Source organism: Oryzias melastigma, linkage group LG22, assembly GCF_002922805.2.
Source record: "Oryzias melastigma strain HK-1 linkage group LG22, ASM292280v2, whole genome shotgun sequence".
NCBI classification, from domain to species: Eukaryota; Metazoa; Chordata; class Actinopteri; order Beloniformes; family Adrianichthyidae; genus Oryzias; species Oryzias melastigma.
The window spans coordinates 11997200-12012540 of record NC_050533.1 but is presented as its reverse complement, the minus strand read 5'-3'; the positions used below and the strand labels follow the sequence as shown (position 1 = coordinate 12012540).

General features: G+C 40.6%; 1 protein-coding gene across 9 annotated transcripts in view; it reads right to left on the bottom strand.

Moving 5' to 3' along the window:
• rnf144aa (ring finger protein 144aa) overlaps positions 1-15341 on the bottom strand; it is a 132036-nt gene that overhangs the window by 84600 nt on the left and 32095 nt on the right. Inside the window, exon 8 of one of the 9 annotated variants that reach the window (XM_024269491.2) lies at positions 14634-15137. The exons of the other annotated variants lie outside the window; for them this stretch is intronic. Coding sequence (XP_024125259.1) covers positions 15054-15137 — 84 coding nt within the window. The 3' untranslated portion in view covers positions 14634-15053. Of the gene's footprint in view, positions 1-14633; positions 15138-15341 lie in introns of those variants that run through there. 9 annotated transcript variants of the gene reach the window in all.

Genomic DNA, 15341 nt, shown 5'->3' with positions numbered 1-15341 from the left:
AAAAAAAAAAAAAAAAAAAAGGTCCAACCATTTGAAAATCGATCATGGCAGAAAAATTATTTTTTTGTGCCAGCGGGAATTCTATGACTAAGTTTTTCAAATATCAGAATAGAGCAGTGAAAGAAAAAGCCTGGAGCAAGATTTGCACCACTTCAACATTTTTCACCAAACTTCTTTCAACTGTGAGTACAAGCACTAATATCAATAAGCAGCTGTCCGTATGCTAGATGCTTGTTGAAAGATGCCTGTTTAGCACATTCTTGATTGCACATCAAAAGTAGTCAGCTTGGTCAACCATTTCGTTTCACACTGCACCTTTAGGAGTGGACCCAACAAGTGCAGTTACGACAGCTGTTGCATAAAAAGAACACCTTGTAGAAGAAGGGACAAAAACATGGGCGCCTGTGGTGCAGGGGAAGAGAGGTCGACCTCTGATCAGGAGATTGGAGGTTCGTCTCCCGCCTTGTGAAAAAGTGTCTTTGGGCAAGACACTAACCCCACATTGCTCCTGGTGGTTATAGGTTGGCGCCAGTGATCGGTGTGTGAAAGTGTGTGGGCACTGTAAAGCGCTTTGGCCTTCAAGGAAGGTACAAATGCACTACATAAGTAAACGCTGTTTACCAAAAACAACCCAGAGTTCAACTTTTTGGTCAACGTAAATTGACACAAAAGGGATTCTGGTATGAACCAAACTGTGTGGACTTGAGCTGTGGTGCGGAGGAACGGTCAACCTCCTTTCAGAAGCTCCCAGGTTTGTTTTCCACCTTGCATGCCCATGTATTGTAGTGTTCTTGATAGGGCTGGGTTAAAAAAATTTAAATTAATTAATTTGAATCGATTTAAGCTCAATAGATCAATAATCGATTCATAAAATATATAAATCAATTTAGCACATGAAGCTAAAGTCCACTAGCTTGATACTAACGTTTAATGGAATTTTCCATAAGACGGCTGTCGACCTAAACATACATTGATGATTAAATGAACATCTTTATAAACTCACAGACATTAATTTAACAAACTCTTTTAAGAATATATTTTTAAAGAAACAATTTGTGGTCTAAAATATTGTTTTTTCCTCATTCTGTCTTCTTCTTCTGGATTAAGGTGTAATGCTATAGCGCGATCGCCACCTAGTGGGCCAAACTGAAACACCCTCCAGGAGAAGCAGAACAATGTTTACAATGTTAATGATCAGAACATTTTTGTTAGAACTTCTGCTTTTGAGAATCCATGTAGCAATCTCATTATTTCACTAATACATTTTAAATTTCACCCTCCAAATGGAGGGGTCCAAAGTCCACCATTGCAGTGAGAAGCTCTTTTCTTTACGTGGGTGCGCTCTGAAGAACAGAAGTTTACATTTAAACGTAAGCAATGACTTTTTGTTGTACCATGACCTTTTAAAAGTTATTAAACCATTGTTGTTATGTATATTCAAGCGCTAGAAGTAACGTCCGAAATGTTAGACACCATTTTTACGACCCTCCTGGAGGGCTAAATGAAGAGGTAGGGAGAAAGGAAGAATTTGGATTGGGCCTTATTTTTCTCTACTACCCCAACTCTTGAACCGTTGATGCAATTGGCATAATTCCAGCTTTGCGCCGTTACGGAACACTTTATGCTATGACGCAAAGCTGATTTCCAAAATCGTTTTTCTACACGTCAAAATCAGCAGATTCGGCCAAAGAGTTACAGTAGATCATGTGTTTCTTAGGTAGCACTGGTGATATCTTCACTGCTAAAGGGTCAATGGATGTAGAAAAGCGCTACATAAATCTGTCTTTATAATTGGTATTTTTGTATCTTAAAGCCACCGTAGCTCCTTTTTTAAAAGCTACGTCTCATTTCTCCTTCTGGAATTTTAAACCAGACCATCCCAGTTCATTTGTTACCAACACTTGGTGATTATGAAGTTACCAAAAGAACTTTGGAAGATTTTAGCAGCAGTGCAGGGAGCAGAGGTTGTCGCTGCGGCGCTGCAGGTTGTTGCAGCCCAGATGGTGAATTTTACATCAGGGCTGATGCTGCGCTGCTGTAGGAGACTCGCACCACGCTGCTTCTCCTCAGCATGCCTCCTGCAGCCTGTGGGTTTTTCTTTAGTAGAAGAAGAATGAGGATTGTGTCACCCCCCCCAGTAGTGTTTCTCAACCCCCTCTCCAACTATCTTTTGCCCACTTTTGTTGTCTTCATTTGGAGTTATGAACATGGAACGTGGCGGCATTTGTTTTTGAAATGTCATGTGATCAGGAGGAGAATTTGATTTCTGATCACCGGCAGGTTTGTTCTTGTGATGGTTTGTGTGTGGAGAGAGTGGGCGGGTCCTGCTAGTTTTTGTTCAACACTTACCTGTAATGATTATAGGAAACTTAGAATGAGGATTTTATGTTATAAGTGTTTAATTCAAGAATAAACAAAAGGATTTCATTGGCAAACACGTAGTTTTTGCCAGGGGGGGAGCTCGAAAACTTTTTATGGTGGGGTAAGAACACTTTAGAAAAGTCTTGAATGAGATCAGCAGGGTGGGAGAACATTTAAAATAATAAATAAATAAAAAATACATGTTTCTGTTTGATTTTCATTGTTTTTATTTTAAAATGTTGCTTTTGTTATTTTTGCTAAACTTAAAGAAGCTTGTAATGATGATTTATTAATCTTTTTCAATAACGAAACTAAGACAAATTCTATATTAGTCTCATAATTTGCCCTTTACTTTGAAAGTTATGGCCCCTCTTGCCCCTTTCACACGCAAATACTAAAAATGATAAAACCCCAGACGTCATTGAAATCCCTTAAGCGTGCAGCGCATCGGTTCAGCATAAGTGTGTTTTGGGCGGCGGTTCAAAAGTTCAAAAATTGGAGATTTAGCATCTTTTTGTTGTTGTCTCAATTGAAAAAATGAAAAATGTTTAGAAAATCAGGAGGAGAACTGTCAAATTGTCCTCCGTGTTGGTTTTGGACTCCACCTTCTAATCGCCTCATCAACACGTCACGGACCAAAGCGAGTCCCTGATTGGTCAACACATCTCATCCCTTAGTTGTCACATATTGACGTTTGGTTAAGGACCCCTCTGCGCCACTTTTTGGCTTCTAGGTGTCCCCAACTTGTGGCTTGTTGACGTGCTACCTGTTCATAAAATCAAGGGTCTGCAACCCTCAGGACGCGGTACCGGTACACAAATTGTACCAGTGCCCTAACCCGGACACGGTATCGCACCTCAATGGTACCACACGGTACCGCGTTAGGGTCGTACTGGACTGGTTCCAGTTCGTGGGCCAGAGGTAAGGGACCCATGATTCAATGGGAACAGACAGGACGTCAAAAAAACGACGAGTCAGGGACACCCAAAATGTCAATTTTTGACATGAGCTTCTCACCCTCTCTGTAAAGGAACCCCGAGCCACCTTTCAGAGGAAGCTCATTTCAGCTGCTTGTATCCGGGACCTCGGTCTTTTGGTCACGACCCAGAGCTCATGACAGGTGAGTACTGGAACAAAGATCGACCGATAAATTGAGAGCTTTATTATCTGGCTCAGCTCTCTCTTTACCTCAACGAGCTGGTACAGCGACCACATAACGGCGGACGCCACTCCAATCCATCTGTCAATCTCACACTCGGATCTTCCCTCACTCATGAACAAGAAATTTAAACTCCTCCACTTAAGGCAGGAGCACACCACCCACCAACAGAGGATATATTCACAATATGGTGATTTAAGGTGAAGAATTGTGTCATTTTCTTTTATAAAACTATGAATTCTCAAAGTAAACTTTCAGGTTTCTTAAAGTTGAAGGGAACAGAAGGGTAAGTGCCTTGCCCAGCAGCACCAGTACAGTCGATACTTGTTCCAAAATAGTGTTCCAAACCCCCATCCACCTGCTGAACCATCAGAGCCAATGCCACTACAAACCCTAGACCCCACCCACCCCTAGCACACGAATAAACAAGATCATTTTAAACTTTTGAAACTTTTTAAAAATATTCTTAAAAAAAAAAAAAAAAAAAACTCAGTGTTGCTCCAAGCCTGCGAGTTTCTGCCAAACTTTCCCGTACATCTGTGTCTCGGATACACCCTGGGTGAGAGGGGAGCGCTCAGAAATGAGCAAACAGCAGAACACGGCGAGGAACCGAGCGGCACAGATGAGGAGAGGGGAGGCAAAAAGCTGACAACGTTAATACGGAACCAAAAGGAGAGTGCAGCCTGGCAGTCACTCAAATTCTGCACCTGCACCTTTATAAAACCGCCTCTCTGGTGTACTTCTCTGGCTCTCTCCGTTTTTGTTTCCCTCTCCTTCTTCCTCCCTCTGTCTGTTCCCGCTCCATGTGCTGTGGCTTGGGGCGTTGTCATTTTCGGCGTGTTTTCTCTACGCCGCGCACTCTGAGCGCGTGTTAATTGCGGCCATCCTTGAGGAGAAGGAGAGCGATGAGGAGGACCTGTTTGAAAGCAGCCGTGCCAGCTTCTCTGGTGCGGCTCAGCGTGGAGCTGCAGACACCTGGTTTGCCTGAAGGACATGAGGAAGGTAGACTCGCATTCCCCTCCTCTCTTTCTCCTCCTGCCCTCCCTTCGTTTTCTGTTCGACCTTTTCTCTCCTCCTCTCCCCGTCTCTGCTCCCTCCCCAAGCTTGGAGAAAACAGCTGCTGTACAGCTTGCACACAGGCATCCTACCTTAGCAGCCCAACCTATCCCATCAATCACGGCGCACTATGGATTGCTGCTTGTATGGATGCAAGTGTGCAGCAAAGACAGACGCGTAGCTCAGTGTGGGTCAATAACTTTGAAAAAAGAAACCCACATGTTTTTATAGCCAGAGGCGACTGTATCAGCTTTCAAAGTGGTTCAAAAAGACAGATTCTCTACAGTGAGATAGATTTAAATTAAACAAGTTATATACAATCAAACAGTTCTGATTAAAGCGTTTTGAGTCCTTTACCAGCTTAGAGAATGAACTGTAACAGCAAACTTGATGTACACTTGGCACCTGCACCTTCCTTTGAACCTATGCTATGCTATGTAAGCTAGTGCAAGCTAGCATGTAAGCTAACATGTAACTAAAACCCAGGTTATGTCACAATTCCTTCACTACTCACTATATAGTGCGTTCGTCATTATGTAGTGCTGTCTGAATCTTCAATTCCAAAATCAAGTGCTCAACAATTTCCCAGAATTCTCTGCGATAAACCAGTGTGTATTGCTGCTAACTAGATTTTGGAAAATGGCCGTGGATACCACCGGCTGAGTGCAGGTTTATAAACCTGTGTAGAGCACGTTCTCTAACGCACCGCACCCGGCCGGTGTGTAAGCACCTTCAACCGGGTTGAACATTCAGTTAAGTGCATGCCCAATTTGTGTGTAGAGCTTGTGACCCAACTTAAAAACGTACGTAGAACCACACGCTCTACGCGCTCACTGCCGGAGTGTAAGCATCTACACACACACACAGGTGCGCCAGCATGGAAAGCTGTCAAATCGATTTTTTAATTTTCTGCATCGATGAACATGTTGATGAGTTTGAATCGTTTTTTTTACAGATTCTCAAAGAATTGTTACATCCTTACACGTAACACATAGAAAAGAACATAATAGGCTAACACTTACTTGGAAGCCAAAACGTAAACAGAAACTTCCATCAGGTGAAAGTTCTTGAGCTAAGTTCACACTGACTGGTTTTTAAGCAGCCACTTTCAATGAAAAGTCTTTGTAAACGCACATCAACCTGAATTTCAGACTTCTCACACGCACTCACATGTCGCTGTGCAGGTTTTTAAGTTTGGGCGCAGACTCCACGTACAAAATGGGCGTTCAATGATCATGCGCCGGAAATAAATTTAACCGGTTGAACTTCTTGACTCTAAACTGGAACAATTTTGAACTGTGACTCGGACCTGGTAGTGATGTGTGAATAGCATCCTTCTCAAAACACGGAAGTACCAACCGTTGTAAACATGATCACAGAGGATCAACGCGACTGTAGGAACCTTATGGGTAAAGACTCTACAGCTTCTTATCACCATCTGGTACCAATAAAGTTTAGATTTGCTCAAGCAGAGATCTCTTCATGGTTTCATCATAAGAAACAACACTAAAAATGGTGTTTGACATTGATAAGTGGACATCCTCTCGCTCTGCGTTTGTCACCACAGCGTGACTCAGATTTATGGTCTGTGCTGCTTTGTCACTTTGAAACTCCTCTTTGGCCTTTCCACTCATCTTTGACATTCTCCCTCCGCTTCGCCACCATATGTGCTCATGTTGGTCGGGTGCTGAAAAAGTTGCCCGCTCTCATATTCAAGTCTGACATATTGAAGGATGGAAAAGCGCTCGTGGAGCGCTCGTGGGCAAAGACAGTGACATACGGACACAGTTTCTGTCTCTCTCAGATACACATGCGCACACAACTCTTGGTCAGCAGCACAGATGAGTTCTGGGAAAACAAGCAGCTGCAGGAGGAGGAAAGGACCATAAGGCTGGATGGCTTGCCAAATTTCATCATCTATTATGGATTGCTTGTGATGCACACTCTACAGCAACCGAGGGCATCTTAGATTCACATGCCATCGCAAATTTGAGAGCACACTCATGGGCGTTCACATGAATCCTTAGATATAACAGGAGTCCAATCCATCAGCCAGCCAGAGCATGGAAAAGACAAAGTCAACTCACGTTTTATGAATCCCTTTTATACACTTGTGTTATGTCAGAGGACGATTCTTTATGAAGGTCATGTAGGGACACAGGGAAAAGGTGGGTCAAGGGGGCCATGGCCCCACATTCTCACCCCTTTTTTCCACTCATGGATCACTGAACTTAACCTAATCTGCAATGTAAAATTAGGACAAATAAACATTAAAGTTTTAAATGTCAAAATAAATAAATAAATAAATAAGACATTAAAGACAGAATTTGAACATATTTTGATGTATTTGTTAAGTGTTCTCAGAGGTCTTTTAATTGTGATTATGCTGTTTTAGACATTTAGAAAAGGACAGTAATTCTACAGACATGTGTCTTTGAATTGTGGGCGGGACCATTTCTGTGAAGCAACCCCATCCCCTCTTCCCCTCACAGCTGCCGAGAGCTCTCTGTTTACACAACCGACCAATATCGGATCTATCCAGCTGTACAGTTTGAGCCAGTACCAGTTCAGACGAAGAAAACGGAGACATACATGGATCTAGTCGGAGCAGGGAGCTTGTGGTCCTCTGACTGTAGAAGCTGCGTCTTAACTACAAACTTTTTCACTTTTTCAAACCACATTTTCTTCGTCCCGTTCTGACAATGGTTTAAATAAACAGACTCTCAGAAATACAGTTTTAAGCTTATATTTCTTTATACATGTCCACCCATGATGAGAAAAATGCTACAACATGTTAACACAATTTTCATTGGATTCTTTAGTAACTTTATACTAGACTACTAGCTATTTATGTTATATATAATGTAGTTTCTGTTGGTAATTGTATTATTACGAGTTTAGAGGTTTAGTTTTAATACAACAAATTATAATAATTATAATAATCAGAATAACTCGACTTTGACTCTTAAAAGTTTGTCTGAGCGTCCATTCGGTTCTGCACCTCCATACTCTGATCACTGAGGTGTGATGGTGGTCCCAGCATCCACCTGCTCATCCTCTCATTCATTCAAGTCTTCTCTGTCCCGCCTTCAGGATGGGGAAAATGGGATAACTTGTTGGTGTGCATGTTTGCGCATCTTTTCAGGGGGAACACTTTGGCAGGCACCATTACCGCCCAGCAGTAAATTGCCTTGTAAATTACAGTGGCGGGGTAATAAAGCCAGATTTGTATATCACCAGGAGTGGAGACTGTGTCTGTCTTGTAAATTTAATTAAACAGCAGGTGCAAAATCAGGTCATATGGCTTTGATGTGCCCCATGTGAGAATGACAACCAGACAAAGATTCTAATACGAGCAGCATTAGCATATTTTTGCATGCGGCGGGCGCTTGTACGGAGGCAGGGATTGCCTCGCCTCTCACCTTGTTCGCCGTTAAATTTCTCCAAATTAAGGAGGACTCAAATTAGCCGTCGCACATCCTAATTATTTCAAGAGTTTGCGTCCAAAATAAATTGTTTAAAGTGAGCGTAAACATCATCGATTGAATTTCTGGTCATTGGTGCCACATAGAGAAGTATAAAATTAAGATAAATTCTAATGGAAGTTTTAATATAGATCTCCTTGATGTGCACTGGAGCCAGAAATCATCCTCTTATGTCGGTGTTGACCCATGACACTGTCACGGTGCTGCCGGGGCTCCAGAAGGCCTCCTCTCCCGCATGTCGGTTTGAGCGCTCCAACGTGTCAGCGGCATCAGTTGACCTGTCTGCAACACCTTCGCTTGTTTATTCTTCTTCTCTTTTTTTACCCCCCTTTTCATAGGAAGAGGGTTGATAATTACCACCTAGGATGTTGCCATCTGTGCCGCCCTTTCACGGCCTGTTAAATTCTGAAAGTTTTCTGTTGACAGAGGGCACGCGAGAGGCGCGAACGGCAGAAAGACTGCACGCCCCAGCAAAACCCAAAGCTGGCTTACAGGAAGGGGGCAAAGGAGAAGGCGCTAAAGAGGGAAGTGGGAAAAAAAATGTAGCTTTACATTTTTATTTATAGCATTTCTTGATTCAGTGCCAAAATTGAGCTGCAAGATCAACAGCTGCACTTTATTCAGCTACAATAAGAGATGCGACTCTTCTACACTTCTTTTTGTAGCTAACAATTTTTCAATAACATTCGCTGTAGCTCAATTTATGTTTAGTTTTCTTAAAACTACAGTCAAGCTTTTATTGTATTTGCATTGTTAAGCTACTTAGCAACTTCCCATTTCCTTTTTTGGTTGCAACTTATTTAACTTTCAGCTTGTAGGCCTAACCTAGCACATTTGTTAACATTGTTTGGCTAGCCAAACAATAGCTAGCCAAAACCACAAAGGAGACCCCCCCATTTTTTTTTTTAAATAAAAGTGTCACGTGACCAACAACTGGACACAACTGCACCGCCCGCGAGGTCCCACAGCGCATCAAAAGTTGAAATTTGTTTACACCTGTGTTTTTGAATGAATTATCATGTAAGTTGGCTTATGTTTATTCGCATAATTAATATTTAAAGGAAAAAGTGTAACTGGGAAATTGTGTTTTTTTTGTCATTTCTAGAATTTTGATAAAGTTTTGCACATGTGTAATGGAAAAGCAGTTAGAGAACCTGACATTTATTTTTAACCCCAAAAAGCCTGTGATAATTATGTTTTAGCAGCTATTATTTAACCACTACTTTTCTAGATTTTTGTGACTACTTATTTAGCTTTTAGCTTGTGCTATAGCTTTTTTGGCTAGCCAATTTTGTGTATGTTTTACACTGTAAAACTGATGTTAGAAATATTAGCAAGACTTCTAAGAATTTAACTAACTTCAATGATCATGCTCCTCTTTTGGACTTTAGCATTTTTTTAAAGCCATTATTCAATACATTTCTAGTTTCTTATTTTTTGTCACTACTTATTTAGCTTTTAGATTGTGTCATAGTTTTTAGTTTTACCTTTGTTTTGGATCTTGTACACTATAAAAACTAATTTAAAAATATTAGCATCACCTCTAAAAATTTAGCTAACTTCAGTGATCATACTCATTTGGACTTCAGGTTGTGACAAACATTTTTCTAAAGCCATTATGTAACTAATTTCTACTTTCTTATTTTTTGTATAAACTGGAAAGTTTTATTCAAGATTTTTAAATAAGACTTTCCTCTTCTTTGGCATTTTTCATTGGCTAGCTTTCCAACTTTGGCTCAATGTTTGATTTATCATTTTCAGTTATTTTTGGAGGAATTAGCATACAGGATACAGTTAGCATATACATAAATTTCCAGTCATTGCTTTTTCTGGGTGCTTTTATTCTACACATCAAAGTTTATGATCATTTTACTGTTTCCATGCTAAGAAACGCGTTTCTTTTTGTTCATTTAAGGCTTTTTTTAAAAAAAAACTTTTGAAAATGTAGTCTGTTCTGTAATTCCATAAAGGGCTTCAGTTTTTGATTAATTACATTTAATTAATTAACTTTTTTTTGTAAGTTATTAATTTAAACATTTTTAAAACACCTGAATACGATCTATGAAACCAGAAAACCTTGAAATGTGAACATTTTAGCCAACAAGTATTTAGTCAGATTAATGCTCTTTTATCTGGGAGTGACCTCACACAGCTTTGCACCGTGAGTCCGAGCCATCAATCAAAGCTACCTTCTGCATTGTTATCAGCCATGAGGGACACCTTTGTGTCTGCAATGGAGCAGCCATTACTGTCAAGCTGTTGTTTATCTGTCAGGAAGCGTTCACAGTCGAAACCTGTCAAATCTCACAGTGTTTAACGAGAACGGAACGAGTCGAAGGCACAGACACGGAAGTGTCCCTGTGTGTGTGTGTGTGTGTGTGTGTGAGGGTAGAGCAGGCTGTGGAACAGGTGCATGGCTGGAAGCTGTGCTGGTAGAAGGAGCAGTAGGGGCTAAGGAAGGTACGTCATCTCCAATCGCAGTCGATTCCAATCCCACTTATCAAGAGCAAATCAACTCCAAATTTCTCAGAAAAAGGACACGACTGACTAGAAGAGCTGGAAGCTGATTCAGATCCTCACATTTTGCTTCCAAATATATCTAAATCAACCTGGACCTACCTACTACCGTATCCCATCCACTTCAGTGTTTACAACATTCCCGTTTGCCGTCCTCAGGTCTGTCATCTTGACGGGAAGCAGCTGAGGTTTCCCCGAGGCTCTCTGCAGAACCTGGACCAGGCAGACATGTTTCTTTCCCAGCAGGCCGTTCACTGGAGAGGTACGGAGGCTCAGGTGGAACACCCAAGGCTAGCTGCTCCCACAGCAAACTTGCAGAAAAAGGAAAGCAGCCTGAGCAGAAAGAAACACTGCAGTGCAAGTGTTTCTGTGCAGGATCATGGAGAATCAGATCCACATTTACACGACTAAAAAAAAACGTAAAGGAAAATAAAAATAACTGTTGAACTTTCCTGCCTGTGAAACAAACAAAAAGTTCAGTCAATAGCACTTCAGATTGCAGTATTTTTTAAATGCAAGCATCACTGTTTTGAGATATTTGACAATTTGGAAAATAAGCTGTAAGAGCAAAAGTCAAGGAACACTCAGACTAGGCCGGAGCTTCGTATGACACCAGGATGTTAACCCTAGTTTCCCTCTAGCCTAAGCTAACATGTGAGCTAACTTGTAGTAAAGAGTTGGCTGGCATGTAAACCACTGACTGTATAAGCGAAGTGGACTGAGGAATCCCTCCCTTCTCACATTCCAAACAGGAAGTACCATAGACTTTTAGAGAGAAATAAAGAGCTATTATTCAGTCATTCTATTTACCAGAATAACCGTTCGTGCTCTGGTGCCTTTTTATTAACATGTTTTTGCTGATGCTATTTTTAAAATATGTTTTACTGATTGTAAATTATAAACTGACCAATCAGATCCCTCAATAAAAGTATGTGGTGCCTGCTGACCTACCTCAGACATTGGGTTGACAGATTCTCCCGAGCTGCTTTCAGTGGAAGGGGTGTGGACTTCCAAAAAGGTTCCCTCATGATCGGCGAAAATAGTTGTTATAGAAACGTTGACTTGGACCAACTCGGACCAATCACTGCCCACTGTCGTCCTCTGGCTGAAAATGTTGGCGTCTGGATCGCGGAAAAATGGCGACTGGCATTTTCTATGGGTGACATCACCTTCGCTCAGTCTCGTTCTCTTTTACAGTCAGTGACACTAACATGTTAACTAAAACATGAGCAAACTTAAGCTAATATCCATACGTGTTAGCTTACAGGTTAACTGACATGTTAGCTTACAGATTGGCTAATTATGTGTTTTTTTTGTTAAATTAAATTAACTTGTATGCTAACACTTGCACCAACCTGTAAGCTAACATGTAGAAACACAGAAAAAGGCATATAGTAGGGTAATTAGTATATAACTTGCAAGCTAACATGCAAGTTAACTTGTAAGACAACGTGAAAACTAACTTATAAGCTAACCTTTAGAAGCACACCAAAAAGAACATAGTAGATAACACGTACACTAACCTGTAATCTTACTTTTAAGCTAACATGTAGAAACATAGAACAGCACAAAGTAGATAACATTTAAGCTAGCAAGTGAGCTAACACATAGAAACAGAAAAAGGCACAAAGTGGGGTAGCACGTAAGCTAAAACGCAAGTTAACTTTTAAGACAACATGAAAGCTAACTAGTAAGCTAACGAGTTGAAACACATAAAAAAGAACATGGTATATAACATGTCAGCTAACGCATATGCTAACTTGCAATCTAACTTTTAAGCAAACACGTAGAAACACAGAAAAAGGCACATAGTGACACAACGTGTAAGCTAACATGTAAGTTAACACGAAGACTAACTTACAAGCCCCAAACAAGTTAACTTGTGAGATGACATTAAAGCAAACATGTAGAAACGAAACACATGAAAAGGTCCATAGTAGATAACACGCAAGCTAACACGTAAGATAACTTGTAAGCTAACAAAAAGTGCAAACTGAGCTAACACAAAAGCAAATGTGTAAGCTAACGTTATGTAGAGGCAGATATTATTCTACATAGTAAAAAGTGACTCCATCAGCTGGGACTGTACAGTGGTGTAGTGGTCACCAGTCTCACCTGAGCATTTGTTCCTGGTTCAAATCCCAGCTGGGACTTAGCCAAGCTAGTTAGTGTGCAACTTTGGTGGGGGATAAGAAGAAAAAACTCTCATAAAAGGTAAAAATAAACAGTATACTTATCTTTGTGATCCGTTTCACAAATTTACACAAAATGAGGTTTGTATATTTGTTCATATCATGACTTATACTAGCATATTTGAGTGAGTTTACAGGTAATGTGCCCAACCACACCCAAAATGACACTAGTCAAACAAAGAGCACTTTGACGGACTAAAATGCTTAAAAATGATGTTGCTGTGTCAGCACCTTTAAAATAGAGCTTTTATGAAAGTAATACACTAAAATAAATGAATGATCATTTTCTAGAGTTCATCTAAAACTTCTGATGTAAAAGTACGCACTCTATTGATTGCAGGACATCGAACCTCTTTCTCTGCGAATACTCGCTCTCACTCTTACCACCAGGCATCTTTGAGCAGGTTCCAAAAGATGGATTATTTTGGACTCTGAAGACAAAAAGACAAAACCATTCCAAAACAAACTGTCAATAAAAGCCCACGTTGTGTTTTCCCGCATGTGGACTGCAGCCAAGCATGAAGGCTACAAGTCTGTACAGTACAGCAGCAGTTGCTGCCGTTATAGAATCTGTAGGAGGGCTGAACATTCGTACTTCAAAGTACAAAACCAAGATAAAAATTTAAAGTTTTCTAACAATAGAGATCCAAGATGATTGTTGAACCCTTTTTTTCCTAAATGTTGTCAACTCTCTACTTTGTCAACTCAAAATAAAAGATGAGTTTATAAACTCAAAATCCAATATCTGTCAATTTTGCATCATTTTGAACTTTAAAATGAGGTACAAATCAAGTCTACGTGTTTTAATGTTGGTAGAGTAAAAATGTGATGTGCATTATTTAAAATATATATCAATGATCCACTCAAATCATCCCCAGCAGTGCTTGTATTATGATTATGCTGTACTTATCCAAAAAAAATGAAAAAATAGGAATAAATTAATGTGTTTTTTAGGGTATATTTCTTGGAGCAGAGTACGGCCACCTAACTCCCCGTCACCAACCTGTTTACGTGCTCTCCTGCTAGCTTACAGCCCCTCACACCACCAACCCAACATTACCGGTGCAACAAAAATCCAGCCATAGTTTTGAGCGAGATTTCAGCTCAGACGAGGAAACCAAAGACGTTCATGGATCTTGTCGTCTACATGTGGATGCATCGGAATGGGGCGGAGCAAGGAGCGTATGCCCCACCCAGTGGATTTTCTATGTCATAAATACGCTCTCTTTCAGGCTTTTTGTCTGCTCCTGGTTCACAATAATTTAGATTAAAAAAATAACATTTTGAGCTGAATTTTCTTTTTGTCCTTCATTATACAAAAAACACCAGAACATGTTAAAACTTCCTCACTTTTTGGTTTTAAAGTGACCGTCTTATTACATATCTTAATTTTTGATGATCAAATCTTTGTAAAATTGTAATCAAAAAATGTTTTTTGTTGTTTGGTAAATAAATAATACTCCTTTTTCTTATGTCTTAACTTAATAATTTTAAAACACTCTGAAATTAAATAAGGCTAGAATTTAAATCCTTAAATAAAAATCAGTTCTAGTGGAACATCAGCTCATAAAAGTTTAATGGTTCCTAAACAGATTCACTCTTTTGATGCCGTAACAATCAGCGTCTTCTGGACAGAGTCGTGTTTAAGTATGACTAAACAAACATGGTCACCATCATTGTTCTTGTTTCGGAAAAAAAGTGTCTTTAAAAACTTTTCACAGAAAAGTGAAGAAAAAAAAATGTAAAGCTTGCTGATCGTCTGAAGTCTGTAGGCCGTCTTACGGCACTCTACTTCCCTCTTCTGGTTGTCTCAAACGGCGAGGATTTTAGTCGGTTTCTACACTCACGGATGAAAGATTAAATAAGGACGTAAGAATTAGCTTTTATTTTTTTTAACCCCCAAAAAGAGTCTTAAAAGAAAGATGAGCGACAAACTGTCGTCTCAGCTGATAGAAGTTGGGGGTTTAAGTACAGAGCAGCAGAGAAGATGCTAATGAGGAGCAGGAGGAGCGACTTGGCAGCGGGGCGTAGGGAGGTGAAGCCAAAGCGGAGCGCCGATGGGCGAGCAGCCAGCGCACGTGCTCCGCCAGCGGACTTCTGCGCAGGTGGAAAAGGCCGCGCTCCACGCTGAGGTTCTTTTGTCTTGCGGGCGATCTGTACATCCGTCCGTCTCCCCTCCATCCAGATAACACATCAGCTTCAGCATCACACCCCCCCTCGTCTCCATGGCGCCCGCAGATGGCCACTTCCTGTGGTCCTGCCTGGCGATTGGCGGAGCGACGTTCAAGCCGGGAGCAGCTGGCGAGGGATGATGCATCGCCCGGCGTTTGCACTTTCATTTTTTTTGGGGGGGGGGTGTACCAGCATCTGGCAGGAAGTGAACACAAAAGGAGGAGAGCGACCAAAAGATCTCCTCTAAAAGTACATTATAGAAGCTTCTTAAATATGTAAACACAAAAAGATTTTTTAAAATCCTTTAAATTATGCATTCCACAATTTTTGGTTTCACTTTTTTTAATTTTGTGATAATTTTTTTCCACTAATGTAGAAGATTTACAACACAGATCTTCC